The 26554-nt window shown below is 35.6% G+C and overlaps 1 protein-coding gene across 1 annotated transcript in view; it reads left to right on the plus strand.

Annotated features, from left to right (window-relative positions):
• Positions 1-26554, plus strand: part of CERKL (CERK like autophagy regulator) — a 49679-nt gene that overhangs the window by 3750 nt on the left and 19375 nt on the right. The window contains exons 2-3 of the mRNA XM_014880252.2: positions 17217-17459; positions 23350-23481. Coding sequence (XP_014735738.2) covers positions 17217-17459; positions 23350-23481 — 375 coding nt within the window. The remainder of the gene's footprint in view (positions 1-17216; positions 17460-23349; positions 23482-26554) is intronic.

Below are 26554 nucleotides of genomic sequence, written 5' to 3' on the forward strand. Positions count from 1 at the left end.
GAGGTTAATGTACTATTAAATATATTTTTTTATAATGCATAAAATAAAATTTTTTAAAAAATTATAATGAATTAAAACTAATCAATATATTCTTTAAGTATACTATTCTTATCTACAGTATGCTATAGTTCTTGTTGATATTAATCTAAAATACAGATTTATAGAGATTCTATGTAAGTGCAGCAATAAGGAAAAAGAATCACTGGTGTATTTCAACAGTGAAAGAGTCAGCAATAAAGGACTTAAAATTAATTCCGAGTGCATAGTGGCCTGTTGCCAAGGCTATTTAGGAACAGATGTGGCTGAAATAGATACCAATAGTCTGTTTGGGATCTCTAAAGTAAGACATCTGTCAGTCTATCGGTCAGTCAGGAATAATGGAAATGGAAACTGGCTGTTACAAAACGGGAATTACTGAAGTTCCAAGAGGACCAGATTCAAAGCTTTTGATTCTGCTTCTGACATGTAGAGAATGTATTTTCTCTAAGTGACTTAACTATTGTTCAATAAGAAAAACTATTTGTAAGGAAGTGACATAAAAAATATGAAGTGTAACGGAAAGTGAGGTGTTCATGTACCACATTAATGTATCTGGCTTTGAGATGTAAGCTGAAGGAATAGAGCATGCAGTTTTAAACAATCTCATGGTGTCTGATCTTATAGGACACTCAAATCTTTTTCCAGGAAGGCTGTAAAATTGATGTCTTTTAGAAAAATGCTGCATGAAGCTGCAGAATAATTTACTCGTCTACAATTCATTGTGGAGATTGAAAAATATTTATGGAACTAGGATACACTAATTAAAGGAGTCTTAAAATTTGTTCTTTGTTTCAGGGGACTTTTGAACATAATACCTTGACTGTCCATGTGTGATTTTTTTTTTCCTTTTTCAGGAGATCAGTTCATGTGTTTGTGGCACAACTTACGTTGTTTCATTCTTTCTGTTCTTTCTTGTATTTCACACATTTGTGCACCTGTTTGCTTACATTGAAAGGGGCTAATATCCTCTGGATATCTAATAGGGCCTTTTATATGCACTTTAATTTTCTACCTCCAAAGAGAGAGATCAGATATTTAAATCTTTGTTCCAGGAAAAAAGTTTCTATGCTAGTTCTTGAAAATTATATTTGTGTGTTCAAGTTTGCATACACATTAAGTGCTGCCTGTGTCAGTGAGTTGGAGTCTGATTCTATGGGAATTTGAAATAACAAGATTTATTTAGCTTTCATAGAAAGTAACCCTTCTTTGTGACCTTTTTAATGCAAAACTTTCTGTTGATGAATTCGTGGTTTGTGTTATCTTAAAGCTCTTGTAGGCATAAACTCAACAAGTTTGAGACTTGTATAAAGGTGATGGGATTTGCTTTTGTGGCTGTTTTTTTTTTTTTCTTAGTTTCTCCTGTAGCACTGTGTAATAACTAGGTCTTTGCCATGTTCTGTTATCACAGATAAGGCTGTATTTTGCTTTATTCCTCTCCTCTTCCTGGCTGGGGAGCCAGGACGGTGCCTGGCTGGGTGCTTGGCACGTTGTGCATCACTGGGCAGCTGCACACCAGGAGCAAGCCAGGCGTAGCTGGTGCTGCCTTTCCACTGAGCAGAGGATTGAGGAGAGCTAGGTGGGAGTCAGGGCAGTCAGGAGCGCTGTGCTGGGGTGAGCTGGAATGTGATGGCACTGGAGGGGCTGTGGGGCAGTGCCCTGTGGGTGTGGCAGGGATGTGAGTGGGCACAGGGGACACTGGAGCTGTTGCTGGGCAGACAGGGAGACATGCAGGGTGATGCTGTGGTGTGAGGGGGGGTGTGAGACAGGGTCGGGGTGTCACTGGAGAGTTGGAGGAGACATCATAAGGTGATGAGCAGGAGAATGTGAATTTATTTAAAGAAAAAGTTATTAAGGTTCCATAATTTTCTTGTTCATAGAGTAGTTGACAACTCTTGACTGGGGCAAAGTGTGCAAGATTCAGTTGCTGGTGCTGCTTATATAGCATGATGGAGAGGATCCAAAGGTGTATGTTAAAAAAGAAGTTGATATGCTAACCGATCTTTGATGCCCCTGCTAGTGATTTTCATATCCACAATAGTGCTGTAATACTGAGTCCTTTCTCAGTGTAAATTATTGCTCTTTTAAAATCATTAAAGAATATGTAGTCAAATCCCTTATCTAAGTAGAAGTCTCTTATCTCAGTTTCTTAATTATCCTGGTTTTTGGCCCCTCAGGAACACTAATTTTTTTAGCCCTTCTTTCAGATCCTAGATGCTGTTCTATTCTTTCTTTGTCATTTTACCATATCATCCCTGAATCTGTACCCCTCTATTATGCACCTTTGTCTTTTTCTATTGCATCAAATGTTGCCTGCTATCTTGACTTTTATGCTTAGTTATTGGAAAATGCATGATTTTTTTTTGCAGTTGCAAAATAGAAATAAAATCAGGGAAGTCTGTCATCTGCTCTTGTTGGAATCAATAAAATTAAACTTAGAAAAACAATTTTCCTCTCCTTGTAAATGTTTTATTAACTATGTATGTTACAGAAGCAGCAGGTAAATAATAGATACTGTTGCAATTATGTAAAACCCAAACAAATAGATATTGGATAGAAAAAACCCTTTTTGTTCGCTTTTTTATTTAGGTTTATCTGGCTATATTACGCCCTGCCTTTAGAAGGAAGTTTTAATTGAACATATGCAGTACTCCAAAGATATTTTTATCCTTCTAAGATAATTTATGAAAAAGCTTAAGTGGCTGAAAATCTGAGAACATAACCAGAAGAACTGAGTAGTCTGTGTACCTTAACATTAGTGGGTCGTGGAACTAATGTTTTCCTTTTGAGGAAATCAGTGGTCCTGATTTTTATGACTTATGTTGTAACAGTATGTGCAGACAAAAAACCATAATGTGTTGAGTATCTGATACATGTATTACCATATTGCCATAAGGAACTGCTATTATGTTAGACACCAACTGATTTTGTGATAGTGTTGGATTTCTCTCACATATGCTTCTGTTTTTGTACAGATGATCCTTTAGGAACATCTGCTAGTTTTGTGGTGGTATCTGCTGTTTCCTTTCAAAATTTGACCTTTTGTCATTTAGTGCTGTGGCTGCTATAGAATTTTGTTTTACCAGGATCATTTTCTAAATTGATTCCTGTCTCATAGATATTAACTGTCAATTTTTTGGGTTGTGATTAAAAAAAAAAATTAAATGCTGACTTGAAATAAATGACTAGAACGTCTTCCTTTCAATTGTTCAGGGTGTTTCAAAAATGCTGGTATATGTGGTCTAAAGGTGTGGATGGTACATCTCGGATTATTTCACTAGGGAAGTAGTTTTGGAACGCTTGTCTTGCAGTTTAGGAACCCTTCTCCCTTTAGCTGAAGAGCAGATTTGAACAGTGAAACCAGGTTTTATAGAAAAAAAAGAAATTGTAAGCCTAAATTTTTGTGTGAGACTTGATGTCTGGTAGCCTACCTGTAAGTTTTTGATGAAATACAATTTACTTATGTTTAAAATCTGGTGGAACTTCCTCCTTCCCCAGTTTCTTACTTAATTGTCATAGGAATATGTTAAATCTGACAACAATTTTTTCAATGGATTGGTTTAACTCACAGTTTTCTACTCTAGCATGTGGCTATTTCTCACCTGTATGTTGCAAGTTTAAACAAATGGTCAGTTCATTAACAGAATTCAGCACTGAACTCTGAATTTCCTGGCTTTTGCCTGTTTGAGCAATGTCAGATGGTAGTTAGCTGGGTGCTTTTCAGTACTGAATAGTTGCTGTAGTTGTCAGTTTATTTGAACTGTGACAATATATCTGTTCTGCCAGTCCATACACTCAAGTGAATATAGGAAAGTAGTCTTTGTGAGGCTCTGAAAATGCAAAGCAACAGATGTTGTGTACTGCACAATTATAGGTATCCTGGAAACAGATCTTTACACAGTGCAGGCAGCCTTGGAAAAACAAAATTTGACATGTGAATGATCAAGTTAAGGGTAACAGCAATAAATCCTTACAACTAAATATAATGCTGTTTTGCACATACTGATCTGAGTTTGGGTAATTAAGTGCTCAATGTTATATCACCCTCCTGTCATTTGACGAAAGTTTAAAAATTATCTTGTAGTTATATTTTACTTCATTGTTTTAATACAGCCTAGTAGAAATAGAGTAAGTATTCTCTCTTAAAAATAACATATAAAAATGGCTTTTGGAAAAAAGCCTATGTAATTCTAAGGAGTGAAAATTCTTCTAAACAAATTGCTAGCAGTAAATACAAAAAAAATCAAGATGGCTTTGCTGGCTTTCTGAGTGAAAATAGCCTGGCTGATTTATTGACTGTTCTGAAGATGGTTCAAACTGAGATTGCTCCTGTCCAAGACCTCTCCCTGCTCTCCTGTTTGTTGCCTGGCCTTTTGGAGACTTGTCAAAATGCTCTGTCAAGAAAGGTACTGAAAGATTTCACACTTGGATGATTTTGGGTTTCCCAAAGGCCTGCTCTGTCACATCTATGTAATTTAACTTGGAGTGAGGTGATTAGCTAGGGATCAAAATTATCATAGTGCCAGTGAATAATACACTAAAAGTTAGATGACTGTAGATGGTGGTAATTCATATCAACATCAAACTTTCAACAGATTTGTGATTTCATTCAGTGAATTCTGCAGCTGACACATTCTTTGGTAAACCTAAGTGTATTGTATGTTACTGTGACTGGGAAAAGACTACATGCAGATGTCTATTTTAAATTTTGTATTGTTTTTATTTAAGAAAAAAGAATACTCTGAGTATTTAATGTCAAATGTATTGTTTCTTGGTCACTTGACTGCAACACACTCATTAAACAAGGCTAGTACTAACGAGTTGGTTTGGAAAATGATGCTTAGCAGAAAAAAGATCAATGTTTGTTTCTTTTTTTAACAGTAGTACAAATTTAAAAAGAGCATTTTTTTTGGTAAGGATTTACATTTGTTGAGTAGTTAATTATTTAAATTATGATGGAAATGAGCAGGTGGTGATTTTGAAATTTTGTCCCTATAGGTCTGACTTGTTTTATGGAAACCGTTTAGAGAAGATACACACAGAAATTCAGTACTGAATTTATATGAATATGAATATTTGTCTTGCTTAAAGCCAATACTGCTTTTTTCATTAGCATTTAGCAATATAGATTTCATATGGGAGCAGAGTAATAAAGTAAGTTCTTTCCTACAGCACAACTTCAGAGCTATGGCAGTTTTACAGATTTGACCAGGCAATGGGACAGTGAGTCTGAGTGGGAATAATTGCACATAGTGCAATGTATTGATCTCTTACTGTAATGCCATCAGCTTGGAATAAGATCAGGAGCTGTAGCTATACCATTCCTAATGTGTATGATTATAGGTTTATCATGTGGAAAATGTCATCTGTCACTTAAACAGTTGTTAGGATTATTATGTTGAGGATAATTAGAACATAAATAGAGACTAAAGCAGATGTTTGTATGCTCTATAAACCAGCAGTTATTTAACCACATCTTGGATACTCTGTGCAGTTCTGGTGTTCTCAGCAAAGGGATGTGGGACTGGAGAAGGGTCAAGGGGTGACAGTGGTTAAAGGTACATAATGGCTTCTGGAGGAGAGTGGCAGACCAGGCTGGCACTTTTTGGTCTGAAAGGAAGGTACTTGAGATGGGGCCTGGACCAAATATGTGGCAGATTACAACTTAAGAAATAACTTAATAAGGCTGAGAAGAGCCAAATGAATAGTTAAGAGAACTGTAAAACTTCCTGCCAAAGGTTTGCTAAAAGATTTTGTGGATTCAGATGGAGAGGGAAGGCCTCATTTGAGTGCTGTTAAATGTGTAGAAACCCCAGTCAGTTCAGGGTGTCCTACATGAAAACAGGTGGGGAATGGAAAAGTACTAGTGGGAAACAGAATAAATGCTTCCTTTATTCCTTCTCTTCTCTTAGCAGCTGTTTATGGCTATGGTTTGATATAAGATACTGGGGCAGATGGACGTTTTCTCTGTCCTGGTATTGCTGGTCTTACATACCAGAAACCAGTTAAATTATATTTAAATTATATTTTGAGTAAAAGCACACACATCACTAGTCTGCAATTCCACCTGTGTCTGTAGTGCCAAGCAAGATTTAATGATAAAATTTGAACTTCAGTTTGCCTAGCCTTCCGTTTGCAAGGTACTTATTTTTACTGGTGGAACAATGCCTGACAAAATACCAAGGGATTAATTTTATTAAATGTTGGTTAAGAATTACAGTGCAGTAGCAGATTGTATAGCAAACCTGAACTTCTTAGCCATAATTCCCTTGAAAATATTATTCATGTGAATGCTTATAATTATTATAGTCTTGGGTTTTTTTTATATATTTATTTTTATTGTGGAGAAAGGAAGTTAAATTCCAAAGACACAGTTAGATTTGTATAGGATGAGGTCTGAAACCATTGTGAATGATTTCATTTGGTCAGTCTCAAAATAAGGAAAAAGTGTAGCTTCAATATGCTCTACTGATATTTTTCCATAAGTATATTTGAGAAGATTTCTGATGTTCACAAATATAAAACATCCATTTCCATTTGCTATGTCAGCAGCTTAAAGATGTGTGCCAAGATATCAATACTGATTATTTATTGAACACAGGTGGTGATAATTTTCTTGCCCTAATTCACTTTATGGCATAGTCAAAGATTTTTGTATGATTTGTAACGTGCAGCTGGATATGTGTAAAAACTAATATTTGTTCAATTTACTTTTAAATGAGCAAAATAGGTTTAATACTGTGGTAGAGGAAAATTTTCATGGAATAGTAACAATAACACAATGTGCAAGTGCGTGCTGGAGAGTTTGAAGATGCAGTTCTCTGTTGCTGGTTGGGTGCTCTGAATGGAAATTGTTCCCTGACTCTGCAACCAGATGCAGGATCGTGATGCTGTAAGTAAAATTCATAGGATCTGCAAGTCAAATACTTCAGCCTCATAGTGGTAATCCCTGTGCATATTGGTGTAATGCTAGCATTTAAAAGTTTAGGGGAGTAAAAATTCGTGTGTATTATGGGAGATTTGAAGTGCATCTTTGTCATCTGATGTGTTTATTCAGCAGTGAAAACTGATCAGAAACGTTCTTTTTTTTTTTTTTTTGATATGTCAATCAGTAATCCTTCTGTTTGATTTTAGTACTTAGTGTTAGGATTAGGAATGGGTATGGAAATGTGATGTGTACGTGCAGTTACCATACTGGAGATAAGAGGAGTTGGTGGTAAAAGCCAAAGAACTTGCTTAAAGTACATTGGAGAGGTTTGTTTGAAGTTGGTGCATGCCAGGATGCAAAGCAGATATTGTGGAGCATTTTGGGGTGGGTTTTTTTGGAGGTTTTTTTCTGACGAGTGGCTCTGTTTTAAAGCAGTCAGAAAATAGGTAGGTTTCTGTATATAACATAGTATACTAATGTAACTTGATATAAAAGGGAAAGTTACCTCTATACTTAATTTTGAATTTCGTGGTTCTCAATGTTGACGTTTTATTCATAAAGCATTTTATGAATTCTGCATGCTCTCTGAAGTCCATTAACTTACCCTGCTTTAGGCTATGTCACAATTCAAAATGGAGATCTCCAGATTTTTGAGAATCTCATAAAAATTCCAAACAATATTTTAAATACTCATTACCATTTATTAATGTAATTTCTGAACGGTATAACAACATAAAACATTGAAATAACTCAAATTAAGGGTTTCACCTGATGATTTTGAGTGTATTTTAATTTTCAAAATAACATTATATATAATCTTTTATAGACTAATCAGATATTCCCTAGAATTATTTTTTCTGCTAATCATTTTGCAGACCTGTTGATAGACTTGATAAGTGCGGGATGCACACGGACCATAATTCAAACTAGCTCAGAGATATTTATAATTTCCAGTTTTCGTGGGGCGTGTTGCAGCGTGTGCTGCTCAATGAAGTGAGCGTGGTGAGCTCAGTGCAGCTCCACGGGCACAGGTGGGAATGCACCACGCAGGGAAACACATGGCACCACACAACATGGGGCAAAGAGCACGCAGTTGGAATTAGGAATCATTTTATGGACACCTTGGAAATTTGTGCATGTTCGTGTACAGGCTGTGATTTCTAAAAAGGGCGTGCGTGTGGTTGTATTGAACATTTGTGAGACAGACAGCACTCTAATGTAGCTGTCCTTACTTTGTGCAGACAGGAGCTGTTGTACAAGCTTGTTTATGTCAATATTTTAATAATTTGTCTTTATAACTGCTTTTGACTATATTTATAGCAACGTTGGCACCCTGTGTACAGAAGATACAATCACTGTTGAAAGGAAACTTGCATCCATCTGGAAGCAATAAACTTTTCTAAAAGACTGCACAGTGTTACTTAATCCTGTGATTTCTCACTGTGAGTGAAATTAAGGTTTGGTTCAGTTGTGTCACATCATATTGGTATCAAATCTTTTGTGAGAGCTTTGTCACAGTGTTAAGCTACAAAAAAAAAATAAAATTGATGACAGTCTGAGAATGTAATTTCCTCAGTCACAGAATTATGCATCATTGCAAATGAAGTCAATTCTATATAATAAAAAATAATTGTGATACCAGAAAGCTTCTGGTGGTGCATTTTGCAAGCCTTCTCTTTGTATGAAGTGCTAATTTGTATACTGCACAATTGACTAAGAATACCTTAACTTTGGTGTTGTGTTCTAAGTAATTTTTCTATTGTACATCTATCATATAAATTATATTTTTAATATGACAAAATATTTTACAAAGAGAATATGAACACTGTCCATAAGAAGAAAGGGGAAAAAAAATCTGTATTATAAAGATCATCTAACAAAATTCTGGGGTTTTTTTTTTGGTGCTTTTCTTTTAAGTTTGTTGCAAGTGTGGTATACATGAACAAAATGGGATTCATTCACCCCTGCAGGCATTCATTCTTCCTGTTCCTAAGTGGCAACTGAGCGCTGGGGTGAGGGAAGGGTTTTATGCTTGTCAGAGGATTCTGGTGGTGCTATTGCCATCTCTTGCCCTTGGGCTAGTGTAGGAGATGCAGATACAATGATACAAAGGATGGCAGAGTTTCCTTCATAAATCTCTGGGAAAAAAAATAGACCAGAGATCAATGAGGATAAAGGCAAACATGTAGAAGTTCATGGATGAGCTCATCCAGCAGCTGATAGCTATGCTTTGATAACTAAAAGCATGACTTGCTAGGGTACATGAATTATCAACAGTTTACAGAAGGAAATTCACTTGTGTTTGGAATGGCCTGCTTGTTCTTTTTTGCTGAAGAAAATGCTTCTCGAAAACCTTGTCCAGAAGAGACTAAAATTCAGATATTTGAGTCATACTGAAACACTGATATTTAGCAGTATGGATGGTTTCTAAATCTGTATTTGAAGCTGAGGCAGGTCTGGTGCAAGTAAGACTCCAAGTAAAAGTAATTATTAATTTGTATTTAATCAAATTCAGTAATGTCATGTGGCCATAAGAGGCCGTTTGTTTGCCCACTTCCCCATATTTTCTGAAATGACAGAAGTAATTGCTGTGATTGTAACATAAATTAGTAGCTACAAAACACTGTGTATGTGTGAGACGTTTTCGAGGAAATGTAAAATTAGGCTCATGATTCCTCTTTGGGGATTCTGTAGTATATTTCAGCTCTGCTAGCCCATTCTATTAATCGTGTAGGCTACTAGAGACCAGTCTTCTGTTTCTTTCAGAAACCGCTCAAAATAAATTCCATTTTATGATGGGTGTATGGTTGGTCTGTGTAAAACCAGTCATTTAATCTGATGCATATGTTTGCAGAGGTTTTGGGAAGTGATGGAAATCAGTCATGCTTTTTACCCTGTTATTACTCTGATGTTTCTTACATAAGTCCTCTTATTTACTAAGTGAAAAGCTTCAAAGTTTCAGCCACTAAATGAAAGGTTTGCAGCTACTTTTCAAACCGTGTTATGAATTTAGACAGTAGGTGGGCCATATTCTTAATATAAAATGTAGAGCTTTCTGTAGTATATTTCCAGTGACCTCTTTGTTCCTGTGGTGTTGATAAGAAAATGTAATTATTAAAAGCAAAGTCTTTGCTTCGTAAATCCTCTCAAATGCTGCAGGATGGGACTCAGTCATTGTCTGCCTTTCTTCCTTTCAGCTTACCTTGTTGTTCTAGCATTATTCCCTATATATCTTTATGTTATTATTAAATTTATCATCTCCTCAAATTCTTTCTTGTAGAATGAAGGAGAAACTCTTCCTTAAGGTGAAGTTTTTTGCTCTGGAACAGTGTTAGGCCTTCTGCTAAAGCTTCAATCTCACTTTTTTGCAGAGGTATTTATTCAATAAGCTATTCAACTTATTTTCAAACTGTCAGTTTCAGTATGTTTTTCTAATCAAATTCTGCCATTAGCCTGTAGTTAATAAGCAAGGTACTTCACTGCTCTGTGTGAGAGCTGAATGAAGACACTAATGAAAGCTTGATGGATAGATGTCTGATGAGCCTCATTACCAGAGGAAAAGCCTTTTCCATGCCTGCTGGGCATCAAGCAGACCCAGGATGCTGTGTGAGTGTGGCTGAGGTCTGGTCATGCTCAGGGGGGAAGTCCCCATGCCTGGCCTTTCTCCACAAGGCATCAGCTCCAGCAGAACCAGCCCCTGAGCTGTGCCAAACTATGCTCTTACAGTGTGGGATCCTCTTTGCTCTTGCTTCAGCCAGAACGAAGTAGTTTGGTGATGGTTGTTCTTTTCAGAAATTTACCTATTTTGCCATGTTTTAAAGCTGTAGTGAAACTTACCCAAATTTTATGTGCTTGAGTCTGGTCGAACTGAAGACTTCAAGGATGACACCAAATGTTCCCTAAAGCTGCCTTTCCTTCAGTTGCTGTGATCTGATGCTGTGCACAGGGGCTGTGTGTGCAGCAGCCCTCCTGGCTTGGTGGGATGTTCAGAGGCTTGAGGATTAGTTTTTAACAGATATGGTGGAGAACAGGGGCTGGAATCAGCTGGTTGTGGTGTCTTGGGGGAAAGAACTGTTTGAAAAGTGGTGAGAGACAAGAGGGGAAGATGAAAGGTAGGAGGATACAGTTTTAGATGGGTTTACCCATGCTGGGAATATAGTAAAATTGTTTAGAAACAAGTGAAATTATTCTGTAAGCCTTTATCCCACGACTGATATTTTCATTGGAAAATTACTCGGTTTGTTGGGTTTTTGGCTAGTATTGTCTTGAAAAATTGAAACCTGAAGTACAAATTTGTTCCGGAATTTAATTATTTTTTAATATGTTCATTATTCTTCATAAAAATATTATTTTTAGAGGTAGCTATCTGTGATAATAGTTTAAAATAAGATAACTTCTTTAAGCTAGAATAGTGAATAACTCCTTGTCCAATGAAACATAACTGTGTCATTATTGTTTTGTAAAGTCGAGTTTTATTCTGAGACTTATAATTTTTATTTTTTTTTTAATGTATAAGATGTCCCTAGAGCTCTAAAGAATTAAGAGAAGTCATTGTGCATCTTTTCCAGCTCTTGCTGACTCTTGTTGATCTGTGTGCTCTTTGGGGAGTTAGCAATTGGATGTGAAAATGCACAGCAGATTGGCTCAAGCCACGTTGACTTCCTGCTGATGAAAAGAGACGGTCCCAGTTCTTCCTCCTTCCCTGCTGGGAATTTTCTTAGCCCTTTGTAGCATCTCTAGTTTTAAAGGACTTTGCCTTTTAAAAAGACTTGTGTAGAGGTGGTTATACACTGAACAACTTGTGAGAAGACTAAGCCAAGTGAAAAGGGGGCAATCTCTGTTACTTTAGGGAGCTGTTTTGACTCAGCTGGGTTTTGCCCAGAGCCAGATTTCAGGAGAAGGGCTGGACTGCACAGTCGTGGCAGGTGAGTCGAGGGTAGGTGTCTGTACTGAGAGAGGGATTGGCAGCATTTGCTTGGCAAAATACATCACTTCTCCCTGAGGTTCTCTAGAGAAGGAGAATGAAAATGGGTTGTATTCCTGTCAGATGTTTTTAAGCTCAGTTTTCTGCCCTGAAGGAATACAGCTGCTGCTGCAAGTGAATAGCTGCCATTAAAAGGTGAAGTGAGTAGTTTACCCTGCTTTTTCTCTCCAGCTCTGCAGAAACTGAGATGCATCTCTTCAGTCCCCTGTAGTACTTCCTGGGCTCCTTGCTGCTCCCAAGCATTCATTGCACACAGCCTGAGAAATGCGTTTCTAGATTAGGGCCTTGCTTGTGTTAAACTTCTCCTGTAACACCTTTTTAAAAGGACTAGAGTAATGTAAAACTAATCTTCAAACAAAAACCAGCCCCTCCCCTGCCTGGCCCTGGCTGTACCACCTTCTCCTCAGCTTACTGTTTGATACTTTTGGCAAGCAGAAACTGGAATTTTGCTTTCTCTGCTTGCAGAAGAGAGTAAGAAGCATAGCATCAAATTTTGACAGAAATGTTGCATGACCTATCTTTTTGCAATAAGAAATCATTCCAAATTTATGTGTTTTGAAATAGCTTTTCTGTCTCATGTTTAGAGTACTTAAATAAGTGCTAAATAGCCAGAAAAGCTTTACAGTTTTTCTTGGCTTTTCTGGCAAGAATAATCGTATCGGTTTTCTCACTGTCAACCTTTCTTAATCAATAAGTAGCTGAAAACTGTAGAGGTTTTATGAATCAGCTGCATGCTGCTTACTGTGCTTTGCTGATTTACAGTGAGGGAAAAATGGGCTTAGCAACTGATGGGCTAACAGGTGCTGGTTTATATGTATTAGACATTATATTAAATATTCCTAAACATAGATTTATAGACATCCTGTCAAAACTAATTTAATTTTAAATTATATTTATTTTTTGCTTTATATTAATATAGTTATATTTTATTATAGATCCCAAATGATTATTTTGAAAGTAGTGTTCATGCAGTGCAGGATGATCTGTGATCAATTTTATAATATATGTTTTATAATAAAACACTTCTTTAGTAAGTACTGATCACTGTATTTTCTTTGGTATGGTCTTGATGATTTTTAAAAATTTCTAATTATTTCTGTTAAGTTACACTACACTCAGCTGTATCAATCAACTATTAAGGAAGCAAACTTTGAGAACATAGTGGGGCAGAGAGCCTAAAATGTGTGAAAGATTTATTTATTCATTATAGTCAGGAGGGCTAGGTATCTTGCCAAAGGTCATAGGAAGCATTTGTGACCAAGGGAATATTAAACACACTTTGCTTTGTGTCCAATTCTTGTACTTGAATTATAGTCACATTTCATGTGTGTTTTCTGATATTTTCCATGTACCCCAGATATTTGTTATGGAAATTAAGTCCTTAAGTACCACTTCTGGGTGCTGGGCCTCTGTGGTAAGATAACAGTCCAAAAAAGTGGTTCCTTGGTGAATTGTTGGTGTTTATATTTAAATATCACATTTTCTTTAAAACTGTTCTATTTTTCAGTAGTACTTCTTTTTTTCCTTGTGTATGTTTGCATCAATTTGTCTTTTTGTTTAAAGCCTAGTTTAACACTCTTAACTAATTAAAATTTGGTTTACCATTTAAAATTAAACTCTATTTGAGTGTATTTGTTCCTCATCTCTTGATTTAGCTCAGTTGGTTGATTTAGACATAATTTTTTGTTAAATAAGAGATTCAGCTACCATAAATAGGAAAAATGTAGCATAGTCTCCTTGCTTGAAATTAGTGAGATGATAAATAGGGGCATAAAATTTCCTAGAAATCCATCTAACCAGGCAGATTTTTCTTTTTTTTCATCCTGTATTTGGAAAAAAAAAAAGTGGACATGTGCAGAAACTGTGAGTACAATTAGCGTCAAGCAGATAAATCCAACTCTAATCCTGTTTACGCTCTACATCAGACAGATGTGCTGAGATTGATTTAGACAAGCCCTTGGCTTATAGTAACTTTTTTTTAAGTGCCACATATTCTGGTTTTGTTAGATCTTTGTTAAATGTTAAGTGCTGTTAGTTTTGCTCTTCCCTAACGCCTGTAACCTACTTTATACAGGTTCCCTCTCTGCTTTCATGATGACAGGGCAGCCTGGTAGAAGAGATTATCTTTATTCCTTGTAATTAAATTGACTTTTTTTTTTCAGAAGATACAACAATGGGAAGTGGGTACTGAATTAAATAAATAGCATGATATCTAATAGATGTATACTTAAATCTCTTGCAAGAACAGATGGTACCCAATATCTTTCTAAGTAATGTGAGAGGACAGTTAATGTCCTGAAACTGCTCGCAATAACCAATATGATACTAACGAGGCAATACGGTTTTCAAAGTTTAAAAAAGTGTTTAATCCAATATATACTTTATTGCAAAAGTAAGCTTGGTTGTTATTCTAGAAATATTGTATGAATACTGCTCGTGACTTAAATTTTCTTTATCTGAGTTGTTTTTAAACAATAAAATAAAATTCTTCTGCATTTGCGATGGTCTTATTTTCAGTAAGCAGAGAAGATGAAAATTATAGAATATGCCTAGGATTTAATGCAGATTTCTTTATGACTTTAGTAAAAATGGGCTGTCCTAGTCCTACTAGCTAGTTCAACATTTCCTCTAGAAATTAAAACTCAAGGATGATTTTTTTTTAGAGTTTATCATTCCTAGAGTTTATGTCCTTTTCCAGAATGCATCTGGAAATGTATTCCTGTAAAACAAAGTCAGATAGTGGGTTTGAAAGTCTAGTGCTGCCTAGTAAGAATGTTTTATTTTAAATATCAAAAATTTTGATATGCATCTGAGCAACATAAGAATTTGATAAATACAGAGTAAGAGGAAGATGCACAAGCAAATAACTGGCTGAAATAGTAATGAAAAGAAAATGCACACCTTACCTGACTTAAGACTAAATGTCATTTTATGAAAGCTTGTGGGGAATAAAAACTATTTTATCAGGCCTTCATTTTCCTTGACTTGGGCAGGATAAATAGGCTAATATTTGTAACTTACATGGGGTGCACATCCATAACATTGGCATAAGAGTGTTCATGTTCATTTCAAAGTATGATTTATTTAAAAGTATTTAAAAAGCAAGCCCACTTAGAATATTTGTATTGGTCTGGGGAAATGAATTTTGCAGCTCAGTTATTGCTGTGGAATGGTTGTGGTTATATTTCACTTGTCTTTGTTCACTCCTTTTCCTAAAACATTGAGGTTGTGTGCTGGCATTTTCAGTGTACTGTGTCTCTGACAGTGAGACTTTGTAAAAAAAAAAACCTAAGCAGACCCCTCAAAATTCTGTTATAAATATAAAAACAAATCTTAAATGTAGGTATGAAACAATGTAGTTTTAGGTAATTTGGGACACCACCAGTCAGTTTTTCATTTCAGGCCTACAAAGACTATTTACCCTTAAATGTTTTAGAAGAGCAGTACAAAATTTGACAAAAATGAAGATCTTGGGTTTGGTAGTGTTAGTACCAAGTTTGTTTGTACAGTGTCTACCTTGAGTTTGTGCAAAATCATAGTTCAAATGGAATCATAAAGTATTTTTCCCCTCTCAATTCCCTCATTTTAAAAGGATACATTGAACAAAAATACTTTTACAGCAGTTGTTACAGTACTTCAGGATTTATGTTGGTTTTTAAAAAAAATTAGGTGAGTTTTCTTCTGTTTTTTTGCAGTGTACTTGTGAAAATATACACTACAGACAATTTGCTGTGTACTCTCTCAATGCACACCAACATTTACTTGTCACTGTATTCCTGCTAAGAGTGGAATGTGATTTCAGTCCAGTTTTACACTCTTAGTAGCTGATTTCTGGAGATATTAGAGTGATAAAGTATAACAAATTGGGAAGAATATGTGAGAAGTATAACAAGGTCATGCTTCTACTTGTCACAGGCTATTTGGTACAGAACAGAAAAAATTAATGGCTTGAGAATTGTGAGTAGAAGTCATATTGACTTGAACTTTAGCTGTGTTAGCCTGGCTGAGGAGAAGTCATCCAGGATTGCTGGAGAGAGAGGTGATCACTGCATAGTCTCCTTCCAGAAATGATGTTGAGAACTGCCAGTATCAAACTGTTACAAGAATTGACAAAGTTGTCTTTTTCCTGCCCAGAAAAAGTATTTGACTTTCTGAAACCCTCAGCTTCATGTAGTATAGTGAAGTAGGATGTGCTGTCCATCTTCCCCTGCATGACAATTAAAATAGGTTTTTCCCAATACAGCAAGTATGAACTATTCATCAAACAGAATCTGCTACAGTTTTTGCTATTGAGAAACCAGTTGCCAGAGCTGTTGCTAGATTTGGGGAAGTTTTCTGGTTTCTAGCATTTCTTGCCTTGAACTGCAAAGGGACCTTTATTGGTGTGCTCTATCAGATCTGCTGTGATCATGAAGAAAGCAGGGAAGGTTTTCTTTCTGTGTCCAAAGAATCCAATACTGACAGGAAGGGTGACAGTTTGTGTATTTGAATTTGTTTTTGAGGGATCAGAATGCAGCTCAAGAGAGCAGAAAAGGGAGAAGCCTGTATCAAAGTGCCTCAGCTGATAAATCTCCAAAAGGCACTTGGAAATGAAGTGGTAGCATCTGCAGGCACAGCATCCATGTAAATAACAGCCCCAAGGTAACAAAACCTTCCCTTAGCCTAACACAAATCTCCCCTGGGATCAGGATCTCAAACTGTCACAAGAACTTTTCTGAAATTGCTTTTCTTGTCTTCTAAACTGAATTCATAAATCAAAAATGAAAGCGAAGATGGGTAACACAATTTTGGTTTATTTGTCTATTTTTGCTTAACTGTTTTCTGGTATGTTTCTGATGTAAGCACAAAAGGCAATGGTTGTATCAAATGAAAAAATATAGTGAGCATATAGTCAGCTTGGGTCATAGCACACTTTCTGATCTATGATTTCCAAGTATGACTGCTATGATTTGAGTGAATAGAATAAAAAATTTGCTTTTTGAATCCGAATTTTAAAAAAGTTTCTTAGAGTGTGAAATGTTGTTAATTTTTTTGAACCCCAGAAAGCTGAGTAAATAACCTCTTTGAAATTGTTTTGTTTGTACAGCTGGATAGATAACAAAGTTGGTAAAATAAAAGACCAATGATTGAGGGAAATTATATGCCATAAGTTTCAATGCAAGCATGAACAGATACAAGAAGCGAACCTATAGATGAAGTCCTAACAATACTTTCAGTTGTTACTCCCAATCACATTAGTAATACTTTCTTTTTTTTTTTCCCTTACAGGTGATTCCAGTGTGGCTTTACAGGCTCAAGAGGAGATTATTGAAATGAAAGATGTGTTTTCAGTAAAACTAAAACGTCGTCGTTTTGCAGGGCAGAAAAAAGGTGGTACTTTGTTGGGTATCACAGTTTTTACATGCTTGCATAAAGAAGAGAATAAGCTTACAGACTGTGCTATCCATTTAAATAACTTGAGTGAAGATCACTGTCAGTCATGGTTTAGACATCTGAAGGAAATTCTGAATGGTAAGCATTTAATTGAGGTTGATGTCATATTTATCTGTACCTGCAATGTATGAGGCTGAGTGAAGCTTAGAAACATCTTGCCTGTGGAAATTAAGACACAGATAGGAATCTTATTGCTGGTAAATACTACACTTTGAATTAGGATTTGTAGTGCACTTCTAGTAGAGTTTCACAAGCAGATATTAAAGAAGCAACATGAGTTATTAATGGTGCATTCTTGCATTGCTTTTTGATAGTTTGCTTTGGATTTTCCCAATGAAAATTTATATTAAAAAGTGCCTTCCCTTTTCCCCTTTTGAAAGACTTTATCATGAAATATCTCAATCTGCAGAAGTGCCAGGATTCCTGTAGATCTCTAGCTACCCATAAAGGCAAGGACATTTGCATGAGGAGCAAATGTCTGTTTTGTTCCTAGAATACTCTCCATATCAGGAGCAGTGATACCATATGTTCACAGGAAAAAAAAGCTGCTGTATCTCTAGCTCAGGTTGCCTTGACCTCGAGGTGCAGTCTCTGTTTTATAGCTTTGTAATTGGAAGCCACCTGAACCTGAAAAAGAAGTGTTCTGTGCAATGGTGTTTCAAGTTCTTGCTCCAGTCTTTCTCCAGAAGCTCAGACCTTGTACAGATTTGTTTTGGGTGTCTGATCAGTATACTTTTTCTCCTTGTCTTCTACTTCAGGAATAAACAGAACTCAGAGAGATAAAAATAACCCAACTAAACCATCATCATACCAGTTGCTAATGTATATATTCCTCTAAGTCTGAACTAAAAGTATACAATGGTGATTTCTTGGTGGCTGATATTTCTGTGTGAAACAGTAATGGATTTTCATAGTTTTTGCTGCAGCCTTTTTCTTTTTTTGTAGTAGTGCTGGAGTCGTTGTTAATGAACTCAAATTGGCTGCTTCTGATTTTATCCTTCTGAAACAGTAAAAGTTAATTCCCTGCCCACCCTCCTCCCCAGTCTGTCTGACCACAAAGTAATTTTTCATTAATTGCTGCATTATTTACTTGAAGGATTTTTTTATTGTTTCTGGGCTGGATCAAATTAAAAGCAGGTGATTTATCAAAGTAGAACATATATATGGTCAATAATATTTAGGCATTGTGGGAGTGCATGTTACTGACAGGTGTGTTTCCTCTGCAGAGAAATGAAATTTCTACTTATTTACCTTACTCTTTGACAAGTTTTTAGTTTTTTTTTACATATACATTAATTAAGGAACAACAAAAACAAGTTTATTGGTGATAATATGAGCCAAATAGAGGTTTCTAATGAAGATTTTATTTTTTTTAGAAGTTTCATGTGCACAGTTTCCTTTTTACAGTATGATCTGTGTCTGGCATGAATGTTTCATACATGGTTTTTCCCTTTTAGTTTTTATTATCTTCACAGTGAGTATCCTCTGTTGCTCTGACTTTGTGTTCAGAGTTTAACTGGGCTATAATTTTTTATGAAGCCTGTTACCATGTAAGTGAGCACACACAGATATAAGTATTTAGAATTTAGTTTCAGTGACTGCTATTACAGTTCTTTCTGTGTGTGTGACAGGGTAACAAAATATATGTACATCCATCCTCCCATATTCAAGTAGGTTCTTGTTTTCTGCCTGCTGTTGCTGCTGTTCCAGTGCATGCCAGCTAGATATGAAGAGCTTGCTCACTGATAGTGTTCCTGAAATCTGATCTGTACATCACATGTTTTTTAAACTGCTGTAGGAGAACCACTGCCATTTTCATGCCCCTCTGGAGCCTTGGCTCTGGTCTGGCTCCTGGAAGGCCCCAAAGGGCAGCTCAGACAGGGTCTAGTGTGCTCTTATCTCATGTCAGTGCTGGGGCACACCCTACTCCCAGTGATTTCCATTTATACATCACATCTTTTTGTACAGGGTTTATGGGCATGGCATGTGAGGACACACTGTGTCAGTAGGATTCACTGTTTCATCTAAAATCCTCTGCACATGCAAATATTCAGTGGTTCTTAAAGGATTGATGAGAGAAAATGTAGAGTTGCCAACGCTCATCCTTTTTTTAAAACAAGATAATACTAACAGTGGATTTGAAAAAGCTTTACTTAAAAACTCTGTAAACTAACAATGTGGTTAAGAAGTAGCAAAAAAAGCACAAAGTTCATTTTATTTTTATCTACTGTTCCATAGTATCTATCACACAGGGATTTGATATGAAAGCCTGAAACTTCATGCATGAAGTTTTAATTAAACCATTAATGTTAAACATTAACTTAGGTTAGTTAATATTAACAGTGGTGTCTCCATAGTTACATTATCAACTCTGCCTCATATTGTTAGTTCTTCTCGTGTATAATATTCCTAATGTTGTAGAAAGTATTTATAAATGTAGGTGGTAATGACATGATTCCAGGCTCTTAACTTTTGTAACATAAACCCATTTTCCTGAGGCTGGGGCCTGAAAGCAGCACAGATGTATGTCTGAGCACAGCGTCTCTGCTGCCCCAGGAGCCTTTGTTTTCTGAACACCCTGATTGACCCAGCACCCTTCATGGTTCACTGATTCACTTGATAGATCAAGTTTAAACTAGTGCATATTAGCACATTTGTTAGTACTAGGGGAACAGTTGGCCTTCCTGCTTTAGGCTGCTGGCTCGTTTCAAATGGAGCAGCCACAGAAAACAATAACAGAATACCAGTTAGGAGAGCCCCAAAAGGCTGCCAGACTGGGATCGGTTGCACACGGTAGTCAATGACATTGATTCATTCATATAGAGGTAGTTTAAAGACAATTAAAAGATTATTATTTAAAAACACTTTAAGGAAGCTTCACAGTAATATTGTGTGCAAGTTTAATCTTTGGCTGTTACAGGATGTGCTTTCATTAAACTCAGTTTTTTGGTGTGTTCTAACGTGTCCAGTGCACACCAGGAATGATAAAGTAATAACTTTTGTCACGATCATCCTTTCATGTCAGTTGGCAATTATTTGGCACAAACAAAACCACTTCAGTAGTGTACCATCTCTGCTTAAATGCCTTGTTTGTGAAAAATATTTTTGTCAATGAAATGTTTTATCTCTCTAAAAAAGTAAATTGATATTCAAATAAAGAGAATATTTTAATACTATGATTTTGTGAATTCATTTGGTTCTTGTAAATCTTGCTAGGATTTATGTATTAACTCATATACTTTTCAGTGATAGCCCAATACACATAATCATAAATATAATTTCTGGTTTCGAATGGTTTAATGAATTAATTTTTCTTAAAATATTAAATTCAAGCATTTCCTAAAAAATCTAGGCTTTTTCCCCCCACCAACTGAAAGTCTATTTTATTTTTCCTACCTAGGATTTCTTTCAAAACCTTATATTGCTACCTAGGGTTAAATTTTTACATCTCATATGCAGAAGCACTGAAGTGAGATCATGATGTTTGCTTTTATCCCTTCAGTTTTCTCCTGATGTCTGTTTTGCAGAACTGTAACTTGCACTGTCTGGGTAACAGAATTTTTGACACTTCATCTGCTTTCTCTGCTTCTACAAACTGTACTTTCCTGTTCTTTCCCCCTGCTTTGTGTATTGTATTCTTATATTTGTATGTTTGGAGAGGGTGTTTTTGGTTTGGTTTTTATAACTTTTAAGGTATACTCAGATAGCCATGACTGAAGTCAGTTTTTAGTTTTTTAGCTCTGAGTGTTGGTGGGGGGCTGAATATTAGGAGGACCAGCTGATCACAGTTTGTTGTAAATAAGAGAAGAAACATGACAGCACATTTATGAATTTGGTTCAATCCTTTCTCTTTTGAAACAAGAGTCCTTATTCTTATAAGTTTTCCATTTGATTTTTACTGATACTTTAGGCAAATGATAAAGTCACAGATATTATTTTTTTGTCTTAATATTTTCATAGTTCCTAAAAGACTGTAACAATACCAGTTAGTAGATTTCAATTAAGACATTATTATAATGTCTTTATGATAATTATTTATATGTATTAATAGTCTTTGAGAGCTTTTGTTAGTCTTCCTTGTTTGTATTGTAATTCCTGTAATAAGAAATTCCATGGCAGTACATACCTGCAGTTCTTCTTTCTGTTTCCAGAGATTCAAGAAGAATTTAGGTTGGAATGGACCTCTGGAGATTATCTGTTCTAGCTTCCTGCTCAGAGCAGGTGAGCTTCTAATAAAGATCAGGTTGCTAAGAGCCATGTCCAGATGAGTTGTGGAAATCTCTGAGGACAGACCGTGTCATCCATGGCGTAACTGCCCTCATTGTGAAGGGTGTTTTTTCTTGATTTCACACTGGAATATTCCTTGTGCCACTTGTGGCCATTTTCTCTTTGTCCTTGCAGCTGCAGGAAGCCTGGCTTGCTGGCCTGTTACTCCCACGGGAGATGCTCAAGGAAAGCATCTTGGTGGATTTTGTCCTTGAGGCAGAAATCCACATCCACAGTCTTCGCCAAGTTCCCTGTTTTCTTTTTTCTCCTTTTTGAAAGAGATGCTTTTGAACACAGGTGCTTGTTACTGAAGGCATTCAGGATTCTCCAGGATCAATTTGCTGTGCAATGACATGGCACTCAGCGTAATATTTTGACATAAACATGATTATACTTTTTTTTTTATAATTTTGAGATTATAGCAGCAAACTGATCCAATAATTTCCTTCACTATCTTTAAGAAATCTTAGAAATTTTCTGACACAAACTGGATAAAAAGCTAGTTTTCTTTTCAAGATTCTTTTATGTGCTTAAATAAATGAAAAAATAATCTCCGTGACTTTTATATTTTGATCTTAAGAAATGCTTTCCTCTTTAATGCTGAAATAGTATTTAGATATCATTTCTTTGAGTAGCTGTTCCTATTCAGTTGTTGAGGTGGAGTAATTGCAATGAGCTGCAGGAAGTCCCTGCTGGCACTCTGAAGGTACATGTGGCTGTAAAAATTGAAGTAGTATTCTTCCTGGGGCAGGAAAATGTGCTTTCATTCTTGGCACCTTTCAGAGTTGTGGGTTACTACTGATTTTGTTCTTGAATGTTGAAAGCAGTACACTTCCCATATATTCCAGCTTTTATTTGGCTAAGAAAGTGATAGTCTACCCTGATACTAAAACAAAATTTAGAATTATTCAAATCAAGTATTTTAAATAAAGACCAGAAGAAGAGCAATACTGTACACTGCTACTTGCTTCTTGAAGCAAAGCAGCCTCACTGAACCATGGCAATTGCAGGAATTCTAGAAAAGGGAATTTGAAAAATGTTATTTGTTTAGTATGAGTTATTTACTCTTCAAAAAATGCCATATTTCATATAATAAAATTACTTCATGGGATCAATGTGTAAGACAAGGTTCAGCTTTGCACAGCAGTATTTCTCAGTGTTATTTGCTTGGAGTTTGTTACTCCAAAGACCTAAATAAACAATAATTCTCAGATTTCCAAATGATACTGCCAATTTTCTATTTCTTTATATTTTTGGACCTCTTTCACAATGAGGAAATTTCCTTTGGACTGTTTGATTTGCATTCTCAGAAGACAAAAGTGTTGGATTGTGGTGTCAGTTTAGTTGGGTGTTAGTTTTGTATGCCTGCTGGGAGTCATATTAAATACCAACAAGGATGCGTTTTTATATTTGGGTTTCTTGTCTTGTTTGGTGCCCCAACTTCACACTCACCCTGCTCCTGAATCAGGGTTTAACTAGGCTATGAAATACGCATTTTTTTTCTGGTTCCAAAAAGTGTTTATTAGCTGTACACAAAAAAATAATGCTGTAATTTAAAGATAAGTAGTGCATATGCAAGAAGAAATTGAGACTTTTTCTAAACTGTAATTTACTTATCCTGTCAAAGTTTTGTAATGGTTCTGATATCAAAAAAACATTTAAGCAGTAAAAATAGTCGGGTTTTGTTTTGTTGTCTTTCTAGGCTTTGAGAACAGACCTAAATCCTTGAAAGTGTTCGTTAATCCAAGCAGCCACAAAAGAGAAGCCACTCACATTTATTATGAAAAGGTTGCACCTCTTTTTAAACTTGCTGACATAAAAACTGATGTCACAGGTAAGTTGCTTCAGAAGTATAACTTAATCCTTTATGAAACTAATAGTTCAGCATGAGAGACAATTTGAATTTACTGCTTATCCTTATTGCCTTTGACTGCAAGTACTGCATTTGGAACTCTAGTTAATACAACACGATATATTTTTGTTTTGTCAAAAAGTGCCTTAGTAATTCTGTTATTGATTCAGTATTTTTCACCTATAGCAATCAATACTAATAATCTTTCCTGTATCTGTTGTAATTGACTTGAAAAATTATCAGTCTCAGCTTAAACAAATTATAAGAGGTCTCATCTTGCAGTTGTTGCTTTAATTTCTTATGAAATGACAACTAGTTCAGGTTGCAGGCCAAAAATTATTCTGATAAAATCTGATTTAGCCATGAGAATATACTAATGCAATAATGGTAGATGAAAATGATCTTGCTGATTTTATTCCCTGTATCCATATATTTTTAAAACTATTTAGCTCACAATTTAAAGTAAAATCAATTGAAGATTAAAGACACGTTAGAAGAAATAGGAAAAAGATTGTCTGTATTAGAATTCTGTAGCAATAATTTCTTAACTACCCTGAGCTGAGAGGGAATACCAGCAGCTTTATATAAATTTGAATTCTCATAGACACATTTTTTCACCTAGAAGGCATGGATTGATAGTGTGAACAGAATAATAATGCTGTCATATTAGAAATTGGACTTAACCTTGTTTAGTCACAATTTTAAAAAAAAGTTTTAATACAAGTTATGATTATAATTTGTAGCGGCTTCAAAAACATTTCTGCTAGTGAAATAAAAATAACTTCAAGTTTATTTTTTAATTATTTGTCTTTGAAATTTTAATAGGAAACTTCTGAATTGAGCCAGAAAATGTTTAATGGCCTATCCTTTAATTAAGGTGATTTTGGCAATGTTTAAATACTACTGTGCTTATTAGCTGCCTAACACTCCTCCTACAGGCAAAATGAGAAAACTGCATTGCAGTTTTCAATGCTAGTTGAGAACTAAATAATTAAGAATTACATTAAAAAAAAAAAAAGAGGGTGGTGGTGGGTGCTGAGTAAAAGTCCTGTCCACTGGTACCCTTTTCTCATAAAATTAAGTGCTTTATTTCAAGCAAATTGAACTGGGCTTTTTCCTCCCATAATTGTTCTGGATTCTGTGAAGTTGGAGTGTGCATCTTGCTGTTCCTGCTGTTTTGGAACATGGCCAGTATTTACACAATTGGTGGCATACGAGGGTGGATTCACTGAAATTGTGAAGGCTTTTGTACAATTTTTTGCACTGAAGATAGTTTTCATTTAGACTTAGCCACATATATTTAAAATTCATTGAACGCCAAGTTCAAATTTGTTGAGTGCAAAAGTTTTATAGCAAATCTGAACTGGCTTTTACTGTATATAAAATAAAAAATTTGCAGGTTACTAAAACCACTTCAGAACACCAAAGATTGACAGTGGGGTGCTGAAAGACAGAGCTCTCCTCAGCCAGTCTTGTACATTGGTAGCTGTTGCTTCCTCTCTGATCAGGCTTTCCAGATCTTTGTTGTAGCTTCTCTTGGAATAAACTTCTTGTGTGTTTAGAAGTTTGGAGTGGAAATATTCTGTCCTGCCCAAGGACATATAGCAATCTTAAGACATGTATGTAAATAAGTGAGTGCTAAAGTAATATTTACTTTTTCTAATTATTTTTAAATTTTTTAGAGGTTTTTTTTTTTTTTTTTAATTTCCCCAAATGGCTTTGTGTGCTACGCTTTAATAATTTCAGTAAAAATAACAAAGATGTTATGGAGTGGATTGTGTTTTGCTGGGGTTTTGGGATATTTTTGTTACATGCAGTAAGCAAATCTCTGAAGTGCTTAGAGCACTAGAAAGTGTGAGTTGGCAAATTTAAACTGAAGCAGTAGTTTGAATTGTAGCTAAGGTGAAACAATAGTTAAAATCTGGTCTCTTTTAAGAATTGGGCAATTTTTTGTGCTGCAGCTGGTATATGGCTGATAGGATAAGAACAGTGACTCTTACAAAAAATGAATTCTACAACATCTCACTCCACTGTTGAGATACCTGCAAGTACTGGCAAATTGTGATAATTGCAGCTGGTATTTTAGAAATACATCAGTATCTTACAAAATCTTACATATATTTAAAGAAAAATAAATAAAGGAAGCCCTGACAGAATCCTAGCTTGTCTCACTTCTCTTCCTAGTTTTGACTCTTTTGCTTCCATTTATGTACACTTACAACCTGGACTTTTAGGCAAAAAATAACAGCCTTCCCAAACTCTTTTATTACGGCAGAACCACAACAGAAAGGAATATTTGAGAGTTGCATAAATAGCATTGTTTTGAGCTTACCATATGGTAAATACCAGCAGATAACTGGTGTTGGTGCTGGATGAAAAAAATCCGTTATCATTACCAGTTACATTGATTTTAGTCTGTGACATGAGTGCCAGTATGTTTAGGTGTCACATGGAAGCGTTCCCTGTTTTGAAGTGTTGAACTAATTGTATATTGCTTTTTCTATGTGCAAGGGCCAAGCCCTTGGTTCTTGTTTGCAATGTGAAGAGGATGTTAAAGTGGTTTTGGAGTATGTGGGACTCTGTTCAAATGAGGTGCACCTTTGGTGTCCTTCTTCAAAATGATGTTATCTGACACTTAAGAACAAAACATTATTGAAAAAGAAAATCTTTCTAAATTATGCATTAGAAATGGTCAAAAATAATTAAATAATATTCTTGTGATAATAATTTTGACAAATATGAGATTGGATCCTTCTCAAACAATGAAATAAGCTTTCTTCCTATTACCAAAAGACATTGAGTAGTTGTTTTATGTTAGTTTGTTTTTCCCTCTGAATTGGACCAGTGCCAAATATTCAAACACTTAGCTTTTTTTTCCAGCTATCAGAATGATTTATACATGCCTCTCTGGAGGATGTCAAGCCTGCAGAAAACTTTATACATGGTTTTCTTATGTCTGTTGGATTTTTCTAGGTTTTTTGTTTTTTTTCTACTTGAATGATTCTGTATATGTTCTCACAAAGTTTTTCCTGAAAACCTAATTTTTTGACTGTCT

This window comes from Sturnus vulgaris, chromosome 7, assembly GCF_052056855.1.
Source record: "Sturnus vulgaris isolate bStuVul1 chromosome 7, bStuVul1.hap1, whole genome shotgun sequence".
NCBI classification, from domain to species: Eukaryota; Metazoa; Chordata; class Aves; order Passeriformes; family Sturnidae; genus Sturnus; species Sturnus vulgaris.